This window comes from Acipenser ruthenus, chromosome 15 (genome assembly GCF_902713425.1).
Source record: "Acipenser ruthenus chromosome 15, fAciRut3.2 maternal haplotype, whole genome shotgun sequence".
Lineage (NCBI taxonomy): Eukaryota > Metazoa > Chordata > Actinopteri > Acipenseriformes > Acipenseridae > Acipenser > Acipenser ruthenus.
In genome coordinates, this window is record NC_081203.1 from 2,748,104 (window position 1) to 2,771,200 (window position 23,097).

Here is a 23,097-nt window from a genome sequence, read left to right on the forward strand (position 1 = left end):
ACACAGTCTTCACCTGTGCCATTGTAACAAAGTCATTCTCATTTGAGATTTGTTCTTGTAAAGGAAAATGTTTTAAACAAATAACATGCTTTTTTTTAAATGAGATGATGAAATGATATTGGGTAACTAATGAGTGATCTTCTAGATGTTTATCCACGACCACAAAAAACTTTTTTTAAATGTATTTATTTTGTTTTTAATTTCTGTTTTATTGTGTTTTATTAGACTGTTTTTAATGTTTGTATTGTTCTTTGTGTGTGTGAAGAGCTTGGGAATCCTTGTGATGAAGGGCGCTATACAGAAATGTGAATTGTATTGTATTGTATTGTAAAAAGTGTGCTTTGTTTGATCTTCTAATCATGTTGAAAGAAGGGCTTTCAGTCTTCACGGTTTCTTATCTTATAGCTCCTATGATCTAACAAGCACCATAAGCTCTAAAGAGCATGTTGCAATAAAATACACAGATATAAAAAACGATTGATGAAACTTTTCATTAAGTTTCAAACTTTTCTTTTTTTTTTTTTTTAAGACTTGAGCTTGAAATTATCCAGCACTTTTCCAAAACTGCAATTATCAGTAGATTGTATGAAGCAGACTATAATGTTAGCGGCCCTGCTTCCATTTCTCCTCCTCACATCCCTGTGTTTTAAATTATCCCACCAGGTGGATTTAGGAAGGTCGCGATCGAGAGCCTTCACTCTACCTGGGAAAGAATTTGTGTTCGGGAAGCCCAACGTCACCACGGATGGGGGTGTCCCAGAAGGTACTGTCTCCCAGTCCTCAGCTCTAATCACTGAGCCACACTTAATCACTACCTTATTGAAGTTTGCCATAGCAAAAGCCTAACAGTGTAATAAAGCACAGGTAAACATTTTAAATCCCAGAGTGCAATGGTCAAACAAATTGGCAGACAATGTTAAACTATGGTAACGTTCAGAAACCGTCCTGTGGCTTTCTGTACAGAGCCACCTGTGTACCACCAGAGGCCTGGGCGATGTCTCAGCGAATATGCATCGCTATTGCGATCGCTGCTCCACTGCCTTGCATGGCAGTCTGATCTAATTCATTTCACATTATTTCCCTTGCCATGCTGTGTGCGAACCCTTTGAACGCTTGTATGAAGAATATTTTTACTTGAGCCTTGCTGCAATGTTTCCTGGATGGCGCTGGTTAAAAGCAGATTTGATTGTAAATGCTGTGAAGATGGTCTTGTGCAATCTGTTGTTGTTTTTCTGGTTTGTTTGTAGTAATGAGTCACTGGTCGACCCTGGTGCCCGTGACGCACTCCGACTCCAAACCCAGGAAGGCTGGCCAGGACTTCATGGCGCTGAACCGGGAGGCGGTGAAGTCCGGTCTGGTGACGGCACACGAGCACTACCAGTTCCGCGCCACGCACAACCTCAAGCTCCGCCCCCCCAAGGTGGAGGCCCGACTGGACCACAGCCCCCCCGACATAACCTTCGGGGTCCACACGCGGTGAGGAACACCACACGGAACTCCTTCAGCTGAAAGGCGGGCCAACCGAGGTCTTAAACTGCAATCTCTCATTTCCACTGATCTTTTGGTTCTTTGCTTGTATTTTATGCATCAAAAGACATTATAGTGTGAAGTGGCTGGAGCAATGGACTTTTCCTACATGCAGTCATTTTACAAACCACCCCCCTGATTGTAAAACTGTGTCGAGACTGTTAGATGTGCTAAAAAAAGATAAATAATACATGCGATCATTAAATTGTTAATCAAACAGCACCGCACCATAAAAAAATGATCGTCAACACTCACTGCGTTTGAATTGCGACGCGTATTTTAAAGTGCTGTTTAATAGCTGCTTCCGCTGGCCAGGGCGTCCGTGCTAATATGAGGAAGATGCTAATGTCGGGCTAAGATGCTCCATTCCATTAAGAGGGGCTTTTAGGAACCTGACAGGGAGATTCAGCAAACTGTCTTCTCAGAGCTTTTAATCCCCAGCGCCACTCCAGGCATGGAAACTCCAATCACACAAAATCAGCTTTTACATTCCAGTAAGTGGAGGTTAAATGTATAATCATATCAGGCAATTAGGATGCCAGCGATAATTACTTAACAAGCACCAAAAAAAAAAGCCAATAACTTGATATAACCTCTAGTTGTAATTATGCCTGTCTATATTATGGCTGATAGTGTTTTTTCATTAATGTTGTTCAGAATGGTCTGCCCACAGTCTTTACTTTCAAGGCTGTTTCCTTGCGACCCATCAATCAGGGTCACAGAGTGAGTTAGTGGCTGAGGTGAGATTTGAACCGGGGACCTCCTGGTTACAAGCCCTTTTCTTTAACCACTCGACCACACAGCCTCCTTGTGAATTATTTAGCTAACGACATCCCTGTGTACGATATGCAATTGCGCTCGCTCTCTTGCTCGGCTGTGTCCTCCTCTCTCGCGCTCTGTCTCCTGCTCTGTTTCAGTGTCAGGCACAGATTTATTCTGTTCCTGATGCCTGCAGAGCTGTGGAGTGTGGGAGAGTGGGGAGGGGAGCCAGTAGAAGGAGGTGAGCGTACAATAAAAGATAAGATCATGTCTCTCTAGGGGCTTGTTTGGCCCTGTACCTTATCCATCAAACGCTGGTTGCTGGTGCCAAGGTCAACTCTAATGAGCATGTGCTGGGGTCTTACTCAAACCCCGCCCCCTCCCCCCTCCCTCTTTTATCCCACCAGCCAATCACCGCTCTCCGATCTGTGCTGGGCATTCTTTGCCCTGCCTCTGGTGAAGAGAAGTTTGTGACAGAGGAAGGATTCTGAGTAATAGCACCTGAAACACAGTTTCAAATAATAAAAAAATAAAGATTCTGTGTGTTTAAAGCTACAGTTTCCCCCACTATCATCGGTTTTATAGTTAAAATATGATTCCTGGGTATGGCTGTTGAATGCACGTTTCCGTGGTTTACACTTCAGTGCTGTTTGCTGTCCAGTTTGTTTACATCAATCTATTGATAATTTAGACTCAACCCTTCTTGCTGGGGGCTAAACAGGCACACAGCTGCAGTAGGTAATAAAGTTGATCGGGGAAGCAAAACAACAATGAAAAGTAAAGAGTGCTTTTGTTACACTTGATATTTGCCAGGAAACGCAGGCAGTGCGAAGCGGATATTTTGAAGCGTTTTGGGCCTCCGAGAGTAACGCACTCTAACCCTGGCTCTGCTCACAGTCCCAGCTCTCCAGATTGCAGGGGCAGAAGGGCCGGTCTGTCCTGGGCTCGGCGTGCGGGACAGTCTGCCTCATCGTGTGCCTGAGCAGGGCATCTTTCTAAGCGCCTGTCCAACCTCATTAAGATTGTGCTGGCGTGGGGTGGAGGTGCTCTGTGGCATGTGGCGTCCTCTAATTAAGCAATAAAAGTCACCGCAGGGGCGGCTCGGCTGGATTCCTGGACTGCCAGTGACGGCACGAGTGATAATTGAGACGTTCCAGCCCTGCGTATTACTTACATATTGCACTGATCACCGCCCAAGGGGAAACGAAATCATTCAGATCTCAAAGCTCACTGGCTTGTATGTTAAGTGGTGCCGCACGGACTAGAGTCTAGGAGAGCCGTGTAGTGTTCATTTTACATTCCGAAAATATACTAAAAGAAACTAGTAAATCTAAAGTCTAGTTTCTTTTAGCATTTCTTCATATCTTTGTGACGCTGTGCTCCTGAACGCAGTGGTAGACCAGGTGCCACTCCTCAAAGGGTTTCTCTCTTTTGCATTGAGTTAGCTCACTTGATTAGGGTAACTGGGATCTCCAAATCAGTGTGACTTCCCGCTTCTCAAAGAAGGCCCTGGCACTATGGCTAGATTCCTTGCGCAGTCTCTTTGCAGCAGTTCTCCGTGTCTCTCAGCTGACCCCCCTCTCTCTCCCTCTCTCTCTCGCCCCCCCCCCCCCCCCAGCCCCTCCACCCCGATCTTCGACCTGCTGGAGCACAGGTACCAGCAGCGCTGGCTGGAGGAATGCCACTCTGCACAGAAGGCCAGTCAGGCCAAGCAACAGAAGAAGGTGAGGAGACTGCAATCATCTCCACACACTGCAGGCACACTGCTGCCCAGACACAGGCACGGAAACACACACCCAAGACACGAAGACACGGGCTGGGTCCCAATCACACCCCGGGCTGGATTCTCACAACTCTTTACTCCAAATCAGCATGTTTAGAAAGAGAAAATAAATAAAGGTATCAAACCAGAAATAAACAACTCAGAGGTTGAAATGATGGTTCTGTTAACAGGCTCAGGTTGTTGTGGAGCTAATGATGATTTGTAGGAAATAGCTTTGAGAATCTAGCCCCCCCCTATCCTAATCTCTACTTACTCCTTTACTACACTCTCAAGCCAGGCAAGTGGACAATGCTCTGAATATTGTATTCAGACACGGCTGTAATTTTACACACAGATATTGCCCCTGCACAATTGCACGCATGGATCCCCTCATTCATGAACAGAGAAAAAAAGAAAACAGTTTTTGAGTTGAACAAAAAAAAAGCCTGCATACAGTAAATAGCGTTTGTCACTGATATTACTATCCTTGTCCACACCCAAGTTATACACGCACACACACGCACGCACGCACACACAGCAGGGTTAGCTGAGGCAGTGCTCCGAGCCCCAGTCTCCCATCTCAGTGTCACCGGGTCTCTCTCCCTGACAGACTAAGCTGGGGAAGATTTACGAGACGCGCACGTCGCTGCTCCGGCAGAGCCAGCCCAGCGTGGAGCCCCGCCCTCTCTGGCAGCTCCCACGATTCCAGAAGGTAAGGTCCTGTACCCGCCTGCCTGCCCGCCTGCCTGCTCCCTGCCTGCCCGCCTGCCTGTTCCCTGCCTGCCTGCTCCCTGCCTGCCTGCCTGCCCCTCCATCTATACGTGTGGCTGCTTGAAACACTGTGCAGTGTGCACAATCTATAGCACCTCAGTTGTCTTTTCAGTTTGGGTTTTAAATAGATTTGTGCTGACGTTAAATCTAACAGCTCCTGACCGTACTGAACAAAACATAACTCGTAAGTGATGACAGTGTAAACCAGAAGGCAGCAGCATTATCCCACACTACACAGAGTATTTACACAAGCGTTGCTGTGTACAGTGTGTGTGTGTGTTGGGTGCGCCTTCCGTCCGGCACGCAGAATCTCTTTTACTGTACCCTTCATCTACACTGTCCTTCACTGACAAACATGTTGTCCCGAAGCCAGTGTGTAAAGTAGCTAAGCATTCTTCAGACTTTTTTTGAAAAAAAAAAAAAAAAATAAAAAAAAAAAAAAAAATAATAATAATAATAATAATAATAATAATAATATTTTACCAATCAGCGTCTGTTCACATTCATCTTCTTGCCCTCCCTTCTTGGCCACTCTTATCTGCTTTTCTGCAAAAAAATTCTATTTTAAGACAGAACGATAAAGTTTAGTACAAATCCACTCAGCATGTCTGTATGATTAAAGGATAAATGTGTTATTTTCTTTCACTTTTTTTTCATTGTTATGGAAGTGAACTGGATTGCTACCTGGAACTGGTTTGTGAAACCAGACCCTGTTTGTTCTTGCTGGGAAATCTGACTCAGAGACCCCTTTCCCGCGTCCTTCCTAAGTCAGACTCCTCTACACTCATTTATCGGTGTCAGACGCTCCCCTCCAATCCCGCGGAGCCCCGTGGCGAGAGCGCGGCCTCGCGGTGTCCGACAGCTTGAGCGGCTCACTCATCAACAGCTGGAGTGAGCCGAACACGGACCACCCTTCTCCTGCCTGCTCCGGAGTTCACCCCCACGCCTGGATCCCCTCTGGTTAAACTACAACCCCCATTCCTCCCCGTACTCTTTCTCACTCTCTCCATGCGCTCATGCCTGCTGTTTATATCCCTGTCTCTATGTGGCTATTGCCTCTAGCCCTCTTTGTGTAGATTCGCCTGTCTATCTGCCTATCCATCTATCTATCTATATATTTTTTTTTTTTATTCATGTATTTATTTTTTTATTTTGTATAGTCAAACAGTGTCACTGCAGTGGGTTCTCATTACTGTGACATATTTGTACATTAAAAAAAAACTGGAAAACAGTGTTGTTTAAAGACCAGGACAAACCAGCTCGCGGAGGGCAAATTAAAAGTTTCCTTCCGAGTGAACAATCAATACTTCCCTCTGAGGATGTGGCAGCACTGAAGAGACATTGGAGAAGGGGGTATGGGGGTCTGTGTTTGGGAGAAGGGTGGTGCTGTTCAGGAATGAGGTCCCTGCTTTGTATTCGGGAGCTGCAGAACTCTCCTTGCCCCTGAAATCGCTGTGCCCCAGATTGATGGATGATTTGGGCTGATCCATCTCCACCTGCAGGCCCCATCCTACCCCCTCACATTCCCTGCTAGCAGATGTCTGCAGCTGAACTCTGTCAAAAATAATAAAACAGCGGTTTGAAATGCGCAAGGCTGAGAGAGATGAAGAGGCTGTGGAGTGATTGCTGGGAGCTTGATGTTTAACAGCAGGACTCGGAGCTCAGGAGGGCTCAGAGACCAGGAGCCCTGCTGGGAGTGGAGGAGCCATGTCTCTGCTAATGGGGCTCAGAGGAGCCGGACAGTGTGGCTGGAGCCAAGGAGCGGGAGGCTTGCCTGGAGATTAGAGAAGGGGAGACTGGTAGGGTAGTGTGGCCCTCGGCTTAGACACGAGGACGGAAAAGCAGGTCTAAAAGAAATGGGAGAAAGCTTGGCTCGACCTAATAGACTGGGAGGAGTCTCAATGGCTCTGGCTGGGGAACTGGGAGTGAGTGTGGACTAGTGGTTGGAGCTAAAGGACAGAGAGGCAGTATGGCCTACTGGTTAGAGCTCAGGGACTGGGAGGTAGGGAGCAGTAAGTTTTTGAAACTTTGGAACTGTCTATATTTATATACATGCGCAATATAAATGAGTGAAACCTTTCTTTTTGTTTTTAAGCCACCTGTTATAATTGACAAGGACTCTTAAATGAAAGAGACCCCAGGCAGAGGTGCCATCCTGGCTCCCTATGCAGATCAGACACCTGAATCACAAATACGAACTCCTGTCAAAACCTGGGGAGGGGGTGTGTGTGTATTGTTGGAGGGGGTGGATACCCCAGCCCCCCCCCCCAGTCCCCGGCCAGCACAAGCCTCCAATTAAATCAAAAATGGTTTGTTTTTATTGGTCTTTTGCAGTGACAAGCGGGCTATCATCCTGACAGCTCTACCTGTCAGCAAGCCGGCAAAAATCCTCGGCTGACAATGCCCAACGCTTCCAATTAGGAGGGTATCAGGCTCCTGGTGCGCTAACGATCCTACCTCCCTCCCCCAAGGCCTCCCTCTGTCTTCCCCTCGCGCTTTTTTATTCCCTCTTTTTTTCTCTTTTTTTTTTATCCTCGCTGCAAATTACCGACACAAATCGGGCCGCGTTTGGCTGCCAAGGACTGCCGTCCGGGCCTGTCAGGTTTAATGAGCCGATCAAGGTTTATTTTCCCGGCAAGCATGTGCTAAATTCTTTCTTGTATGACAGCTGACTGTGAAAGGCGAATGTTAACCTTATAAAAGATTTAGCAATTCTCATTATTTTCTGTCAAGTAGCATTTCTGATGGGTTAGACATATACACCCTTGACTTCTTTTTCGCGAGCGAGCCCATTCCGTTTGTTTGTTTGTTGTTTGTCGTTTTTTTTTCTTTTTCTTTCTTTCTTTTTTCGGATTTCTAAAAGATGTCGAGATGCCAAAATTGTTCCGAAGGCGACACGTTTTTTTGTTTGTTTGTTTTTTTTAACAAAACTTTAAAAAAGGGAAACAAATAAACATTTCTTTGTGGTTTTTCACAGGGTGGGGGAGAGAGAGTTGATCGGAGCAATTTCCGTCTCTTTGAAGCGTCTTGCAAGCAGATTGCAACATGTTAAATAGTTAAAAAAAAATGAAAGAAAACAAAACAAAAAGGAATGACTGAGTGACAGAGTTTTGTGTGGGTTTGAACTGTTATACATATTTATATATTTATTTTGTCACAAACACCAATTTTCTGAATGTGACAAACTTCATTCTAAAGCCCCACATCAAGCTTGACTTCAGTGCTGGAAGTCAAACCTTGAGCAGGCACAGAGCTGTTTACCCATCCATCAATCAATTAACCTGACACATATTAGCACACCGGAGCCACGCGTTAGCGCATCATATAGATTCATATAGAGATCAGTGGTATCATACACACAGATATAGATGTATAAATGAATAGTGAACCATACTGTACCCTTAGAATGAAATATTGTGCAATAACTTTGATTGTGGAATATGGAAAATAATAATCTGCTAAATTCTACCTACGAAAATGCTAAACAGACTTTCAAGATAATGTCAGGCTTTCATTAACGCAAGTCTGTTGGTCTGGCGCATCTCTGACTAGGACGACTGATCAGTCCCAACACAATGGAAAACAGGATTCCAAATATATAAAAATATCGTTTTTTTTCTTCCCAATGCAGAAGTGAATAAGAGAGGCACCTGGGGTAAGCAGCCAAATGACCAGTTAATGCAGATTTCACTTTGGTTATAACCAGAGGGCGCTCCGAGGGTCCGAGCAGCCTAGCTGGATGAAATGAGGTTGAGGTGTTTATGCTAGTGAGGGAGACATGCTTTAGTTGTAGCTGTCATGCAACAGGTGGATTTGAATAAAAAGTGCCGTAGATCAATGGGAGCCTTTGTGATGTTTTTTTTTTTTTTTTTTTTTGATAGGTGGGTCCTCACTTGGAAACCTTCCGGAATCCTGAGGCGCGGAAGAAAGCCTTCAGCAGCCACTTCTCTGACTCAGTGGCCAGGTGCGGGCTCCAGGGGCAGGGCATGTATACCACCAGCTGAACGAGCTGGCTGGCTAAAGCATCTGTGCATTATCACATGTCCTGTATATTAGAAGTGGTCCAAAATAAAAAAAAAGAAATAACTAGTATTTTATTCCTCTACCTCTGGGGTCTATACATATATATATTCTACTTTTATATTTATTTTTTTTACATCCACTTCTAATGGAACGTTTGAATAGCACACAGTGACACTTGGTGGCCAAGTGTTAAACTGCAGTTTCTTAATGGTTCAACATTAGCTCTATGGAGGTATAACTTGATGTTATTTATAACCACTATGGCAACCATCCTTTGGGGGAATTAAACAAACAGGAGTGTCAACGTGGTCAGCTTTCTTTTAAAGTACAGCATGCGCAATGCTAAACCTATGGAAGTATGTAGTGAATACCAAGCAGTATCTTGTGTGAAATAGAAATGGTTGTGGGATAATGCATCTTTCACTAAGCAAACAGTACCAACTCTTGGCAAATATTGCTGCAGTGACCCTGAAAAGGAAAGCCATCTGACTTTGAATGCAAACTTTGTTTTTGGAGACCTCTTTATTCATGCAGAGCACATAGACACTCTAAAAGGCACCATCCTTTAACAGGGAAGGCAGGCAGGGCATTCTGTACCCATGAAGCCTACCTGAGCACCCAGACTGCATGGGTGTCCTCCTGTGTGTTATTATAATGCAGACTGCTCAAAACCCTTCACTGTATATTCTACATTGAAAAGCACAGGAATTACAACATGTACTGGGAACATATCAAAAACAGGACACTTGTAAAAGCGAGGGAGTAACACAGAGGTAGCTACTGTATGTCACTTCATTAGCAGGTGTAACGCACCTGCTAAGCAAACTGAAGTGACAGGGACTTGAATACAGAAACGTCAATCCCTTCCTATTAAACTGTATCGCGTCGTTTTTTTTAATGGATCGCTATATGTTAATAGATCATTCTCATTCTCTCTCTCTCTCTCTCATTGCAGTATTAAATGCATCGTCTTAACAAATTAATGTGATCTGCAAAAAAAAAAAAAAAAAAAATCAAATGCTAAATCTTTGGTATGACGTTCCATTCAGAACGTCCAATAAGTTTTTTTTTTTTTTTTTAGGATATTATTATCCTTTGAATAATTAAATTCCCGCTTAACTTTACATAAGCATGCTTCAATGGGGACGCTACTCATAATAATGAATGATAACTCTATAATATTGACTTGTATGGACTTTTATGTGAATGATTGTGTGAGAGATTGGTTGATTATCTGTATGTAGCGTAACAGTCCGTCATGCCTCATGATGAGCCAACATTTATCTATATACTCGTATATCTATTAATATTTATTTTAAAAACAATTGAGTCGATTACGGGCCTGCCTGGTGGCATATGAATAAAACTAATGGAGTCAAATCACTGTATTCCCTCACCCGGGCTCCCACTAATGCGCTTTCAGTCTATCTGTATTGATCGATCGATCTATCGGCCCGTTCCGTTTAACAATCTTGTACTTATTGATCAGATTAACATGTTGCACTTACACAATGGGGGAAAGAAATCCGCACCATAATATAACAACAACAACAAAAGTCACAATTAAATGTAAAAGTATTTTAAAAGTCCAGTTGGCTATTTGTGGGCCGGCCCTGCGTGTGTCCCCGCTCTGGGATGACAGCTTGCAGTCGGGTTGGGCCCCCGTGGGAACGGACAACGCTTCACTAACCTGCCGGTGTCTGCGAGGCGAGCGCCTCCAATCTGCTCTGCCGGGCGGGAGGGAAGGAAGGAAGGAAGGGGGTCTGACTGTGAGGGACTGTCGGGAAAGGTATAGCCGAACAAGGGGAAAGGGTTTGAAAGTGCCCGAGGGGGGAAATATTAGCCTATACTCTCTAAACGCACAATAAAGTTTTATATTGGGAAAGACTGTACGTTCGTTATCTTTTGAAGCGGTAGATTTTAAACAGGATAAATGTAATTTAGGCAGATAACACTACACAACCGTGATTAACGTATAATATAGGCCACTGGTTTAAATGCGATTAAGGTTCATGGGTAACTTGCATAGTACATAAATTAATTCAGAAATGGTTCAGTTGCATACATAATAATAATAATAATAATAATAATAATAATAATAATAATAATAACAATAACAATAATAATAATAATAATAATAATAATAATAATAATAATAATAATAATAATAATAATAATTACTCCAGAATTCCCACAGCCAAAAGCTAACGAATTTGAGATATTTCACTTAAATATCCCAGGGCAGCAGTGTGGAGTAGTGGTTAGGGCTCTGGACTCTTGATCGGAGGGTCGTGGGTTAAATCCCAGGTGGGGGACACTGCTGTTGTACCCTTGAGCAAGGTGCTTTACCTAGATTGCTCCAGTAAAAACCCAACTGTATAAATGGGTAATTGTATGTAAAAACAATGTGTAAAAAATCATGTAATTGTATGTAAAAATAATGTGATATCTTGTAACAATTGTAAGTCGCCATGGATAAGGGGGTCTGCTAAGAAATTAATAATAATAAAACGAGTCTTTCCATTAGAATTAGTTTAGAATAAAAAATAATAATAATCTAAACACATTATACAGTGGTAGTTTACACCAAAACACTGAATGCAAAATGTACTTAATATATAGAAAGAAACAATCGTTTACAATGAATAAATACGAAAATAAATCCACATGAATACATACATACATGCAGTATGGTAAGCTATAAGAAACCGCAATAGTGGCTATGCTAAGTACAATTAATGAGCGGGGAGGGTCAGAATGATAGAAGAAGTAAAGACGAAGAACTCCAGCCAAGTTAAGATTTAAAATAAATCCTGCCGGAAGCGGAGGGGTAGGGAAAGCGCTAGCCTCTCCAGATAATAACCCCATTATAAGCCTCATCAATGATGTAATGAAAGCAAACAGTGTGGAAATTGCCAGTAACCAGGATCTGGGGCTCCTAATTAATTCAGTGTCTGTTTTAATCAAAGTGAGGGAGGGGGAGGGGGAGGGGGGGGGGTCGAGTTGCCTGCTCATCGCAGGCGAGTCATCACCCAAAAAAAGACGATCCAGCCAATGGCAGGCCGCGGCTGGGGACACACGTGGACGGGACACCTTTAAAACCTAGCTTGTGTGTGTGACACAGGTTCATTTTTTAGGGAAAGTGTCATCGGTAGGCATTAGTTGGCTGATGTTTGTGTTTAACCCGTTTTACCTCTGGACTATTCACTTCTGTCTCCTTTAAGATCTCGACTGTCCACGATTCTGAATCTGGAACCGCCTTTCCCTGTGTGTGTGTGTGTGTCTCTCTCTCTCTCTATCGCTCTCTCGCTCTCTCTCTATCGCTCTCTCTCTCTCTATTGCTCTCTCTTCTCAATAAGGTCACTATAGCCAGCTATCTCTGATCTGATTAATGTTTCAACAATGTTAGCTGCTTCATCGACACTCTCAGGTCGTCAATGAATTCCCATTGACTTTGACCGCGCCGGTCGCTGTCCGAGGTTCTGAATTCTCTCCTTCACTGTCAGCTCGGGATTCTGTTTGTCAAAATTAACAATCATATTTATTAATTTAATATCATCTGAAAATAAACGGCATCACTTTTTTTCTTCAAGGTTCTGCTTGGGGATTTTTGTTTTTGTATTTCTGGAAAATCAATTAAAGTTTGCAGCTGGAAAATGTTTCAAAACTTTATCGATTTTTAAATGATACACGGACAACGTAGCTGAAAAGCAGCATTGATTTGTTTTGTAAGGTTACGTCTACAAGGGACGTCTGGACTTTTTTGTGTTTGTTTTATTATTATTGTTTTTCAAATCCAAAGTTTTTTAAAAAAAAGTATTTTTGTTTATTTTCCCTTGGAGAAGAAAATATTCGAGTGCTTTCAGATCTGGAGTGGCTTGACTTACCTGTTTATCTGTTTGATACTCACGCGTAGATACTGCCTTGGAACTGTCTGCCGGCAGAGACTCCAAATGCTAGTCTAAAGAAAGTCCAGCAGTTTTTGGAAATGGAGGCCTCCGCCAACGGTTCCAGTTTTGGGATCGACTCTTTACTGTCCCACAGACCAGGAAGTCCAGTTTTATCCAAAGGGGACAGTTTGATGGGAGAATGCAGATCCCCGCTGGAGCTCAGCCCGGGCTCCGACCTGGGTAGCGGCTGCTCGTCTCCTCCTTCCCCGAGGCGGGAGTGCGTAGAAGCGGCCGTGCAAAGACAAGCTCACCCACTCGGGCTGGACTCCCATCTCCAACGCGGAGGGCAGGTCTCGGGCGGCTCACAGCCCAGGACCGTCACATCTTCGTTTCTCATCAGAGATATTTTAGCGGACTGCAAGCCGCTGGCAGCCTGTGCCCCGTATTCCAGTCACTGCCAACCGACGCAAGATCCAGGGAGCCTGGCGTCTAGAATCTCAGACGACTTTACTGACAAAGCGGACAAAATTCACAGCAACTCCTCCTCCGATACAGAGTATAGAGGTAAGCGGGACTGCAGAGCGCAAGTAACTGATGATTTTATGTGACATCTAACGGTAATTGTAACGCCTAATAGTATCCCTGTTTTAAGAAAACACATATAATGCTTCTTGTGTTTTCAGTGCGATTGCGAGTTTGGTTCAACTGTTCAGAAGTTTTTCAATTTTGCTTGTTCTGTTTTGTACTGACAACCGTATGTGATCTTTTTATTTGATTGAATATAATCATTTTGTATATAAAACGCGTGTTTAGAAATGCTCCGTGTTAGTAAAATGCACCGCAGATTAAAGCTCGACTGGTCATTTGAATATCAACGTTAAGAAAGTTAAACAATGCGAGGCTACAGGACTGTTTTAAAACAGGACAGCCGGCGCACTGCGTTACTGGCTCTTACGTTTCGATTCCTGTTTTAAGTGTTAATAAATGCTCGTGTTTAAACCTTACGGAGCACAGGATTTGAGACATCATTTCTTTCAAATTAATAACGGATCGGGGGATTAAATCTTGCAAATCTAAATTAAACATAAACCTGTGCTTAAATATTTTACAAGACCTCGCTTTACAGATTAATAAAAAAAGACGATATTAAAAAAGAGACGATATTAATCTGGTTTTGTAGAAATTCACAAAGGTGAAATGCCAACAGGAGCATTTATGCCAACAGGAGCTATATGAAAAGCAACATGATGTTTCAAAAATGACTTATTTTCTCTTTCATTACTTGTAACGAAAAACGATAATGTGCTATTATCTTAATGGGTAAATATTAGTACATGATAATTTAACACATTTTGGGTTTAAATACTAACTAATATAAAAACAAATATATCAATAACAATACAGTGTATATATATATATATATACAAGCCGTCATCCAAGTGTTTGAGCTCAATTTGTTATATTCTATCGAGCCAATCCCTTCAATATTCAGCATTCATAATCGTCTATGATAGAGACAGTAAAGCATGATCTATGGCAGTGCTGACTGGGATGAATCAAAGTACATTAATATAATGTTTATCATTAGCTTGTAAGTGCAATAGCTATTAAAAATCTTCTCAGGAGCAGGACTGAAAGAAAAATAAAATCATTTAATAATTAAAAAAAATAATCCCTTGATCAATTTTTTTAATGGTTTCATTTGTATTGTCAAAAAAAAAAAAAAAAAAAAAAAGCTTTCTCTGAAGCGGCCGTTGATGTTTGCAAAAAAAAAAGTTGACAATGAAGCCCAGGAGATACCCCTTCACAAAATCTTCCCAAAATCCGGACAGGGAAACCCGTCCTCTTCATTGACAACCGCACTGAAAACAACAGCGGCGATAGACTGTACAGAAAAACAAACACGCACAAACAAATCTCCATTCTCCGCATGTCTCATTGACTCGACAGCGTGATGGAACAACAGAGTCTGAAGCGACTCTATTATTATTATTATTATTATTATAAAATAACAAAAGCAGTAATGACACTCATTTGTATGAGAACGTCTGTATTTGATTAGATCTATTATAAAGTTGCAGGTTTCCTATGGTACAATATATATATATATATTTTACAACTACATGATTTTATACTGCTTAAGGTTTCAATATTTTGGTTGCTTTAATATTTAACTAAAATGTTTAGTCAGATTAGTGATTTTAAATTCACAAGAAAATGTTCTACAAATATCTGGAATTAATGCTACACAATAATAATAATAATAATAATAATAATAATAATAATAATAATAATAATAATAATAGCCTAGTGTGTGTGTGCGTGTTAAATACGTTCTCATTAAGCCCAGCGCTTCCTCTGTGCTGCACAGTGTAAGCTGTGATTTGTAGATTCCTCCTCTATAATATTTGAGGGATTCGGTGCAATGCGTCCCGTTCTAATCACATTTGTAACGCGGAGTGCTGCTGCGGTCCTGTTTGCGGGTTTATCCGTGTCTCTGTGAAGATGCTCGACTCTTGCATGACGGGTTAGGATCCCTCGTGGCTCAATTAACCGGATTATTGTGCTCGTGGACAGACACATCAACTCGAATTCAACTCGCTCGCTCCCCCGTGTCGCTGTTCTTCAAACAGTCGAAAAGAAATGACCTCGGAAATACAAAAACAAAGAAATGAGTGGAATCTGATAGTTTATTACAGGCTTTTCTGTCCCTATATTACTGCGAGGATTCGGGTACAAACTTAAACCAGCGTCAAAATGAATGAACGCATTAGAACATTCATTGATATTAAGTTCCTTAAGATTGGTTTTTATTTCACTATTAACAATAATAATAATAATAATAATAATAATGATAATAATAATAATAATAATAATAATAATAATAATAATAATAATAATAATAATAATAATACATCACTAAAGTACAGTAATCATCACTACAATATCTGCATCACCCGTGTTTTAACTTTGCTTTGTATAACTTTTTATTGAATCAGTGATACACAGGATTATGATAAAAAGTCATTCAACTCAATATGTATATATTAGCCTACAATACTGTATCTTTATAAGCGAAACCGTGTGTAAAATAAAGCCATTCTTTTATACAACCAAACTACATCTTTGAGGAACCAAACACAGATATTGTAATTGTCTGAGAATATACTTGCATACGCCCAGTAAAGTTAGAGGTAACTACAGGAAACCGCCTCTACATACAATGTGTATTAACACGCTTGAATCAGATTGATGTTTCATTCTTAACGGGTTTATTATTATTATTATTATTATTATTTATTTAAATGGCATTTGGCAATGGCATTTAAATGGTTTTGTCTGCCTTACGAGAGCGGATTTATTTTTCTAAATATTTCTCTGGAACGCGTTTCTGTATCAATATAGACACATTTATTTGCATCCCGGCTTAGTTTGTTATAATTTCTAAATGTATTTTTTTTTTTGTTATGTATTTCTTCTTGTTCGTTCCTAACAATTAAACTTCATGCGTTTTCAGTGAAAGAGGAAGGCGACCAGGAGAGATGCAGCAGTCGGGACAGCCCCTCGGTCCGGCTCAAGAAGCCTCGCAAAGCCCGGACCGCGTTCACAGACCACCAGCTGGCGCAGCTGGAGCGCAGCTTCGAGAGGCAGAAGTACCTGAGCGTGCAGGACCGCATGGAGCTGGCGGCGTCTCTGAACCTCACCGACACGCAGGTCAAAACGTGGTACCAGAACCGCAGGTAAGAGGAAGAGCCGAGTGCGTGCGACTCAGACTGCGTCATTAGGGGCAGGGTCATAGGTTGGTATGCAAGTTTAAAAACGACCTTCTTACAGCGTGCATTCTTTTGGAGAACGAAGATTATTGGATTGTTTTGATTGAACAACTTGGGGGTAGCAATAAAGGGTTAAATGCAAAACGCAATCAGAGAACCATATATTCCGCATTCCATAATGCGTCACACTTGGAGCGTGTTCTTCATGCAGAGAACTTTGATAACAGAGTTCCAGGGCGGAGTGCCAGTACAGTGCAGCGTCTCGCCCTTTTTTTCTGAGTAAATAATAACACCATTCTTTGCACAGAGCCATGCCGCTCTCTGATTTCGTGTCATAAACGTGCGTCTCTGCAGATCAGTCTTAATAAAGTTATCTCTGACCCTCTTGACAGCTACAGCCTTCTATCTAGTCGGATGACTTAAGCAAAGGAGGCCAAATAAAGGGGTCCAGCAGCGACACCTCACAAAAGCTTAGTGTCGCGACAGACAGCCTCCGAGCGGAGTCTTTTCAAGATGCACAATTACACGACCTCAGTCGTTTTTAAAGCTAACCAGCAGTTAAATGCACCCCGGTAGGGGGGCAACGAATGGGCGTAAACTGGGAACAGCTGGCAGGTGGATACAGCCAGACATGATCAACTGAATGCATATATGATACGAGCATAAAAGCGAGGCGAGACAATGATCTCGACCGAACACGATTTCAAAAGAACAGGCCGTGTATTCAGACGCATTTTACAAAGCAGCTCACGCCAGGGATTGCAGCGAGGTAGATGCTCTCCGTGTTTGAAGTGTCTCCGATTTTAACACCCCTGTCCTTGCTTTAGGATACAAAGCAAGGTGCGGTTCAGGCGTGCAGGCGAGTAATACAACACACGGGACTGCAAGCGGGACTGCAAAGAAAAACATGTATATTCAAATACAACGATTTCAGCCAAATACACGCAAGTGTAGTCCAAGCGACGAGGAAAGCGTGGGATTGTGAAAGCAACTCTATACCAATTTGAAACTGCAATTTTATCAACATGGTTATCTGATTAAACACTAATGTTGCAAAACGGCATGAAACACATATAAAAGCATAACCCATTTAAGAATGAATAATACATGCAGATTACTGCTTGCGGCGCATGCATTATTCAGCCCCTCGTACTGTAATTACACAGTTATTATAATTATGAATTATTTACCTGTGCGAATGGCTTTCAACTGTCCGCGACAATCTGACACGAGCATAATCGCTTGCTATTAATGAAGAAGTGGCCATAGGTTTATTAAATAAACCAAGGAACAAAACCTGTCGGCACAACTCCTCGATTCAGCTCTAAAGTTTGAATTTCACACCGATTAGTCTCAATATATTACAGTCTCTTTTATTATAGAAATATAACCGCATAAATAGATATGTTATATATAGAATATCGTCCACTCCAGGAGAGCTCAGAGCGGCAGCGTGACTTTGAAAACTCTAAAGGGCACTGAACTGAAACTTAAATGCGTGTTTGGACCCATTACAAAATGAAGCTGGTAAACACAGTACAGGCCACTGATATTAAACCACGCTTTTGTCTTCACGCCACTGGCCCAATTACAGTCAAGGTTATTATTATTATTATTATTATTATTATTATTATTATTATTATTATTATTATTATTATTATTATTATTACACACACTGGTTGCTCAGAGTCTCAGATATGTCAATGAGTGGAAAGGTAGTGAAATTAAATTGCAGGTTTGTTTATTGAAAAGCCTGCATAATAATATACTTCAGTTTACATTTTATCTGGGTCAACCAGTACAGGACATAGCGTCAAGGAAACGGACACATTTCCCGGTTAAAATAATTCTGAAAAGGAGAAAATAAATTAAAGAAAAATATGCAGTCTAATCGATGTCTGAAACAGTCAGTGACGTATTCTACCAATACAAAAAAAAAAACAGCTGCTCAATTACTCACGCAGGTAAAAAAAAAAAGTTTAAACCAGCATTTCAGACGCAAAACTAAAAGGAACTAAAAAATAAAATAAAAAACGTGCCTTTGTGAATTGTAACTACACTATAGATTATATTTATTTTACTACACTATACAGTATAATTATTTTTTGTTCAGTTTGTTTAATATATACATAAAGTCTATGTATTAATTTATTTTTCATCTCTTCTTTTTTTTCCACCTCAAAGGACAAAATGGAAGAGACAGACAGCAGTGGGACTCGAACTTTTAGCAGAAGCTGGGAATTACTCGGCCTTGCAAAGGATGTTTCCCTCGCCCTATTTCTATCCGCAGAGCCTCGTGTCAAACCTGGACCCCGGGGCAGCCCTGTACCTGTACCGGGGCCCGTCCGCTCCTCCCCCGGCTCTGCAGCGGCCCCTCGTCCCAAGAATCCTACTTCACGGCCTGCAAGGAGGAAGCGAACCTCCCCAGTCTCTCCCCTCGCTTGCTGGAGTCCTCTCCCGGGCCGCGCAGCCACGGTGAACCGCCCTGAAAGACACGTTCAACACACGGCAGCTCAGAACTTTATTTATGGGGGAAAAAGAGAAGCATTTAAACTGTTTTTTTTTTGTTTTAGTTTTTTTTAACAAAAAGAACAGAAACGGTGGTGGCATTACAAAACCTTTAAACCACTCAGAACTTTAAAAAAAAAATATTTTGAACTGATACCCCCGCACATTGTTTTTGAGGGGGAAAACTAATAAATGTGACGTATTTTATTTTATTTTATTTGTTTCAGCTCAAACCACAAGTATTTTGTTTTCAATTATTATTATTTTTTTTAATTTATTTATTTTTAAACAGAGGCAGAAACTTGGCCTGTATATTTAAAAAAACAAACAAAACAAAAATACATTGGCACTTTGAAAGATTTCACGTAATTAGTATTGAATAACGTGTCATATAGGCCTCCATACATTTCAACAGGGTTAATGCACAGTAGACGAACAAAGTATAATAGAAAGGATACTGCACTAACACTTCATAATAAATCTAATGCATATATTTATCCGATATCTATCTGGAAACAAAGATTGACAAGTTCACCTTAAAACAGATATAGCTGACATATTGGCAAGCCACCGCGAGGAAAACACACCGAGTTTGTAAGGATTCTGAAACCTTTTAAAACACTCCCATCGAATCTATGCAGGGATCTTTTGTTTAAAAAGGGCATCCATAGGCATGGTTTTGTATTTTATTTTTACTGGTTAATACAAATCTATTTATTAATTTGACACTAGCCCGGATAAACTATTTCCTACAGTGTTGACTTCAAAATGCCAGTCATGGAGCTTGCAGATACAAGCCGTTATAAACAGGAGGGAAATCTCTCTCTCTGCAAGATGTTCTCCAAATGGAATTGTATGTGTGCAAGCCATTATTATTATTATTATTATTATTTATTTCTTAGCAGACGCCCTTATCCAGGGCGACTTACAATTGTTACAACATATCACATTATACATTATTTCACATTATACAGATATCACATTATTTTTACATACAATTACCCATTTATACAGTTGGGTTTTTACTGGAGCAATCTAGGTAAAGTACCTTGCTCAAGGGTACAACAGCAGTGTCCCCCACTGGGGACTGAACACACAACCCTCCGGTCAAGAGTCCAGAGCCCTGACCACTACTCCACACTGCTGTCTACTGCACGTGTAGCCATTTTAAAGTGGATCCCAAATCTGGCTACTTTGTCCGTTTATAAAACATTCTTCAGCGCATTTCTTCTATTGTACTTAAAAAAAAACATTTTAATACAAATAATTTGAATAAATAAATAGTATCGTTTTTAAAACTTTCCTGTTATCAAACAAAAAACATAATTTGGTGGCGGTGAAACTTCATTATTAAAAAAAAAAAAAAAAAAAAAAAAATTATATATATATATATATATATATATATATTCTGTTCACACCGCAGTGCTATTTTGTATGCTTCATAGCAGGTGTGGAATTTGAAACCAAAATGCAGGAGGTATAACTACACTATAATAACTACACTATAATAACGTCACTATAATAACTTCACAGTATCAAATAAGATCTACTAGGAACTGTTCTTTGTCTGCTCTGGTGCAAACATATATTTCAAAACTTGTACTTTGGTATTTTTCTTTCATTTTATTTTATTAAACAAAACAGGTGTTCGTATATGTATTATTTTTGTAAGTTATCGTCATAATTATTTATATATTCAGTTACAGAGGCGACGTACAATTTTTTTTCAATGATTATTTGATAACGCAATTGACCCCGTCTGTGAAGTCTCAGGAGCAAACCTCTGTCCTAACGGGAACCACAAGGGTTGAAATTGAAGGGGTTGTTAATAATTAAACAATCCACTAATAGTCCGTTTTAATTAGGCAATCGATTAACCCTTTGCGCCTGAATCGTCTGTCGAGACGAGGCGTTCCCTCCATTGAGCGGGTGAATTGCGCAATTTTTAATTTAATGTGATGTGTAACAACAATGTAAATATATTTCTTTTCTTGGTGAAAATGTATACTGAAACTATTTATTTGTGAAACGGCTCATATTGTGAAGTGGTTCTCGTACTTCTGTATATTTAAGTTTTTCCCCATTAAAAAAAAAAACACTGGTTTAGACATTACCGGAATGGGGAATTTTACTTCAAGAGAATTACTTTTTTTAAATGTACAAATAAAATTCTTACATACAAAAAAAAAACAACCAGACTCAATTTTACTGAGAACAAGGGGTGAAGACAGATAGACAGCTAGATGGATGGATAGACAGATAGATGCGAGTTGATTGGGGGCCATAAGCGGCAATATTTTCTGCATGTGCCCTGTGAAGACCCTGCTGTCACAGGAAACACTGCTGTTTATAAATGTACACCAATAATTTTATGAGAAGACATTATATTTGATAACCGGTATAAATACTTAAAAAAAAAACAGCAGTTAAATTGGTGCACCAGTCAACCTTATTCGTGTGAACTCATAAACTTGTCCTTAGCGAGGGCTACACATGAGGTTTCCTAGCTTAGACGCCCGTCTGCCTATGCCTAGCGCCGCCACTGAATTTTTGGACCTGTTGAATTGTGACTTAATGGGGGAGTTTCAGTGCGTCATTAATATCCAGCAACAGAAAATAAACAACAATGAAACAATGAGGTCATGGAACAAACCAAACGTTCCAAATGAATGGGAATTCGGATCTCTTCGTCTTTCAATTGAGTCCAGTAATGTACACACAACCCTCTGCGGTTCAATGTAAGAATGGATCGTAGAATCGGAACAAAATTAGGGTTCCGGAGAAATCTCAAAGGTTGTGCTTAGAACTGCCACAGAATGCCTAATTTCTAAAAGGGTTCATAAATAATTAAATCCTATATCTCGCCTTCCTTATCTGCAAAATGGTATTATTAATTATCTTAAGTATAACATGCAAATAAACGTGGGATAAATGAACACGTGTACTAGCATCCAACCTATTTTGTGCTAGTCTCTTAGCACACTGTAAATTATAAATGAGTACTTTATTAAAATCTATTGAAGCAAAATACATCTGAACAAACACAACCATACAAACACAGGAGCTATACAAATAAAGATGGGATGGTGAACCTATGGCAAAATAACTTCAGTAAGTTTTATATTCACTTTTTTTAAAAGCTTATGAAGTACCTCCTTTGAACTAAAATGTGATGTCATTGTAGTTTTGAAACAGTGAGCCTAGTCAGAAAGCAATCCTATAGAAATATAGGCTCAGATAATTAAATGCATACTACCCTATATAGGACCCTTCCAGCTGGTGATTTTAAATCCACAGTGTGATACAGCGGGGCTTCTTACAGGACTGTAGATTTAAATCCACAATGTGATACAGCGGGGCTTCTTAAAGGACTGTAGATTTAAATCCACAGTGTGATACAGCGGGGCTTCTTACAGGACTGTAGATTTAAATCCACAATGTGATACAGCGGGGCTTCTTACAGGACTGTAGATTTAAATCCACAATGTGATACAGCGGGGCTTCTTACAGGACTGTAGATTTAAATCCACAATGTGATACAGCGGGGCTTCTTACAGGACTGTAGATTTAAATCCACAATGTGATACAGCGGGGCTTCTTACAGGACTGTAGATTTAAATCCACAATGTGATACAGCGGGGCTTCTTACAGGACTGTAGATTTAAATCCACAATGTGATACAGCGGGGCTTCTTACAGGACTGTAGATTTAAACCCACAATGTGATACAGCGGGGCTTCTTACAGGACTGTAGATTTAAATCCACAATGTGATACAGCGGGGCTTCTTACAGGACTGTAGATTTAAACCCACAATGTGATACAGCGGGGCTTCTTACAGGACTGTAGATTTAAACCCACAATGTGATACAGCGGGGCTTCTTACAGGACTGTAGATTTAAATCCACAATGTGATACAGCAGGGCTTCTTACAGGACTGTAGATTTAAATTCACAATGTGATACAGCGGGGCTTCTTACAGGACTGTAGATTTAAACCCACAATGTGATACAGCGGGGCTTCTTACAGGACTGTAGATTTAAACCCACAATGTGATACAGCGGGGCTTCTTACAGGACTGTAGAT

The 23,097-nt window shown here is 41.0% G+C and overlaps 2 protein-coding genes across 2 annotated transcripts in view; both read left to right on the forward strand.

The window, feature by feature from the left end:
• Window positions 1-8,905, forward strand: part of LOC131697516 (cilia- and flagella-associated protein 77-like) — a 21,349-nt gene extending 12,444 nt beyond the window's left edge. The window contains exons 3-7 of the mRNA XM_058986819.1: window positions 664-763; window positions 1,248-1,476; window positions 3,905-4,010; window positions 4,659-4,760; window positions 8,701-8,905. Coding sequence (XP_058842802.1) covers window positions 664-763; window positions 1,248-1,476; window positions 3,905-4,010; window positions 4,659-4,760; window positions 8,701-8,823 — 660 coding nt within the window. The 3' untranslated portion in view covers window positions 8,824-8,905. The remainder of the gene's footprint in view (window positions 1-663; window positions 764-1,247; window positions 1,477-3,904; window positions 4,011-4,658; window positions 4,761-8,700) is intronic.
• A 2,932-nt stretch (window positions 8,906-11,837) lies between these two features.
• LOC117396662 (barH-like 1 homeobox protein) lies at window positions 11,838-21,467 on the forward strand. The gene is made up of 3 exons (XM_034928157.2): window positions 11,838-13,296; window positions 16,250-16,472; window positions 18,690-21,467. Exons 1-3 carry the CDS (start codon window positions 12,831-12,833, stop codon window positions 18,982-18,984), a joined length of 984 nt encoding a protein of 327 aa, XP_034784048.2. The 5' UTR covers window positions 11,838-12,830; the 3' UTR covers window positions 18,985-21,467.
• The last annotated feature ends 1,630 nt before the right edge of the window (window positions 21,468-23,097 follow it).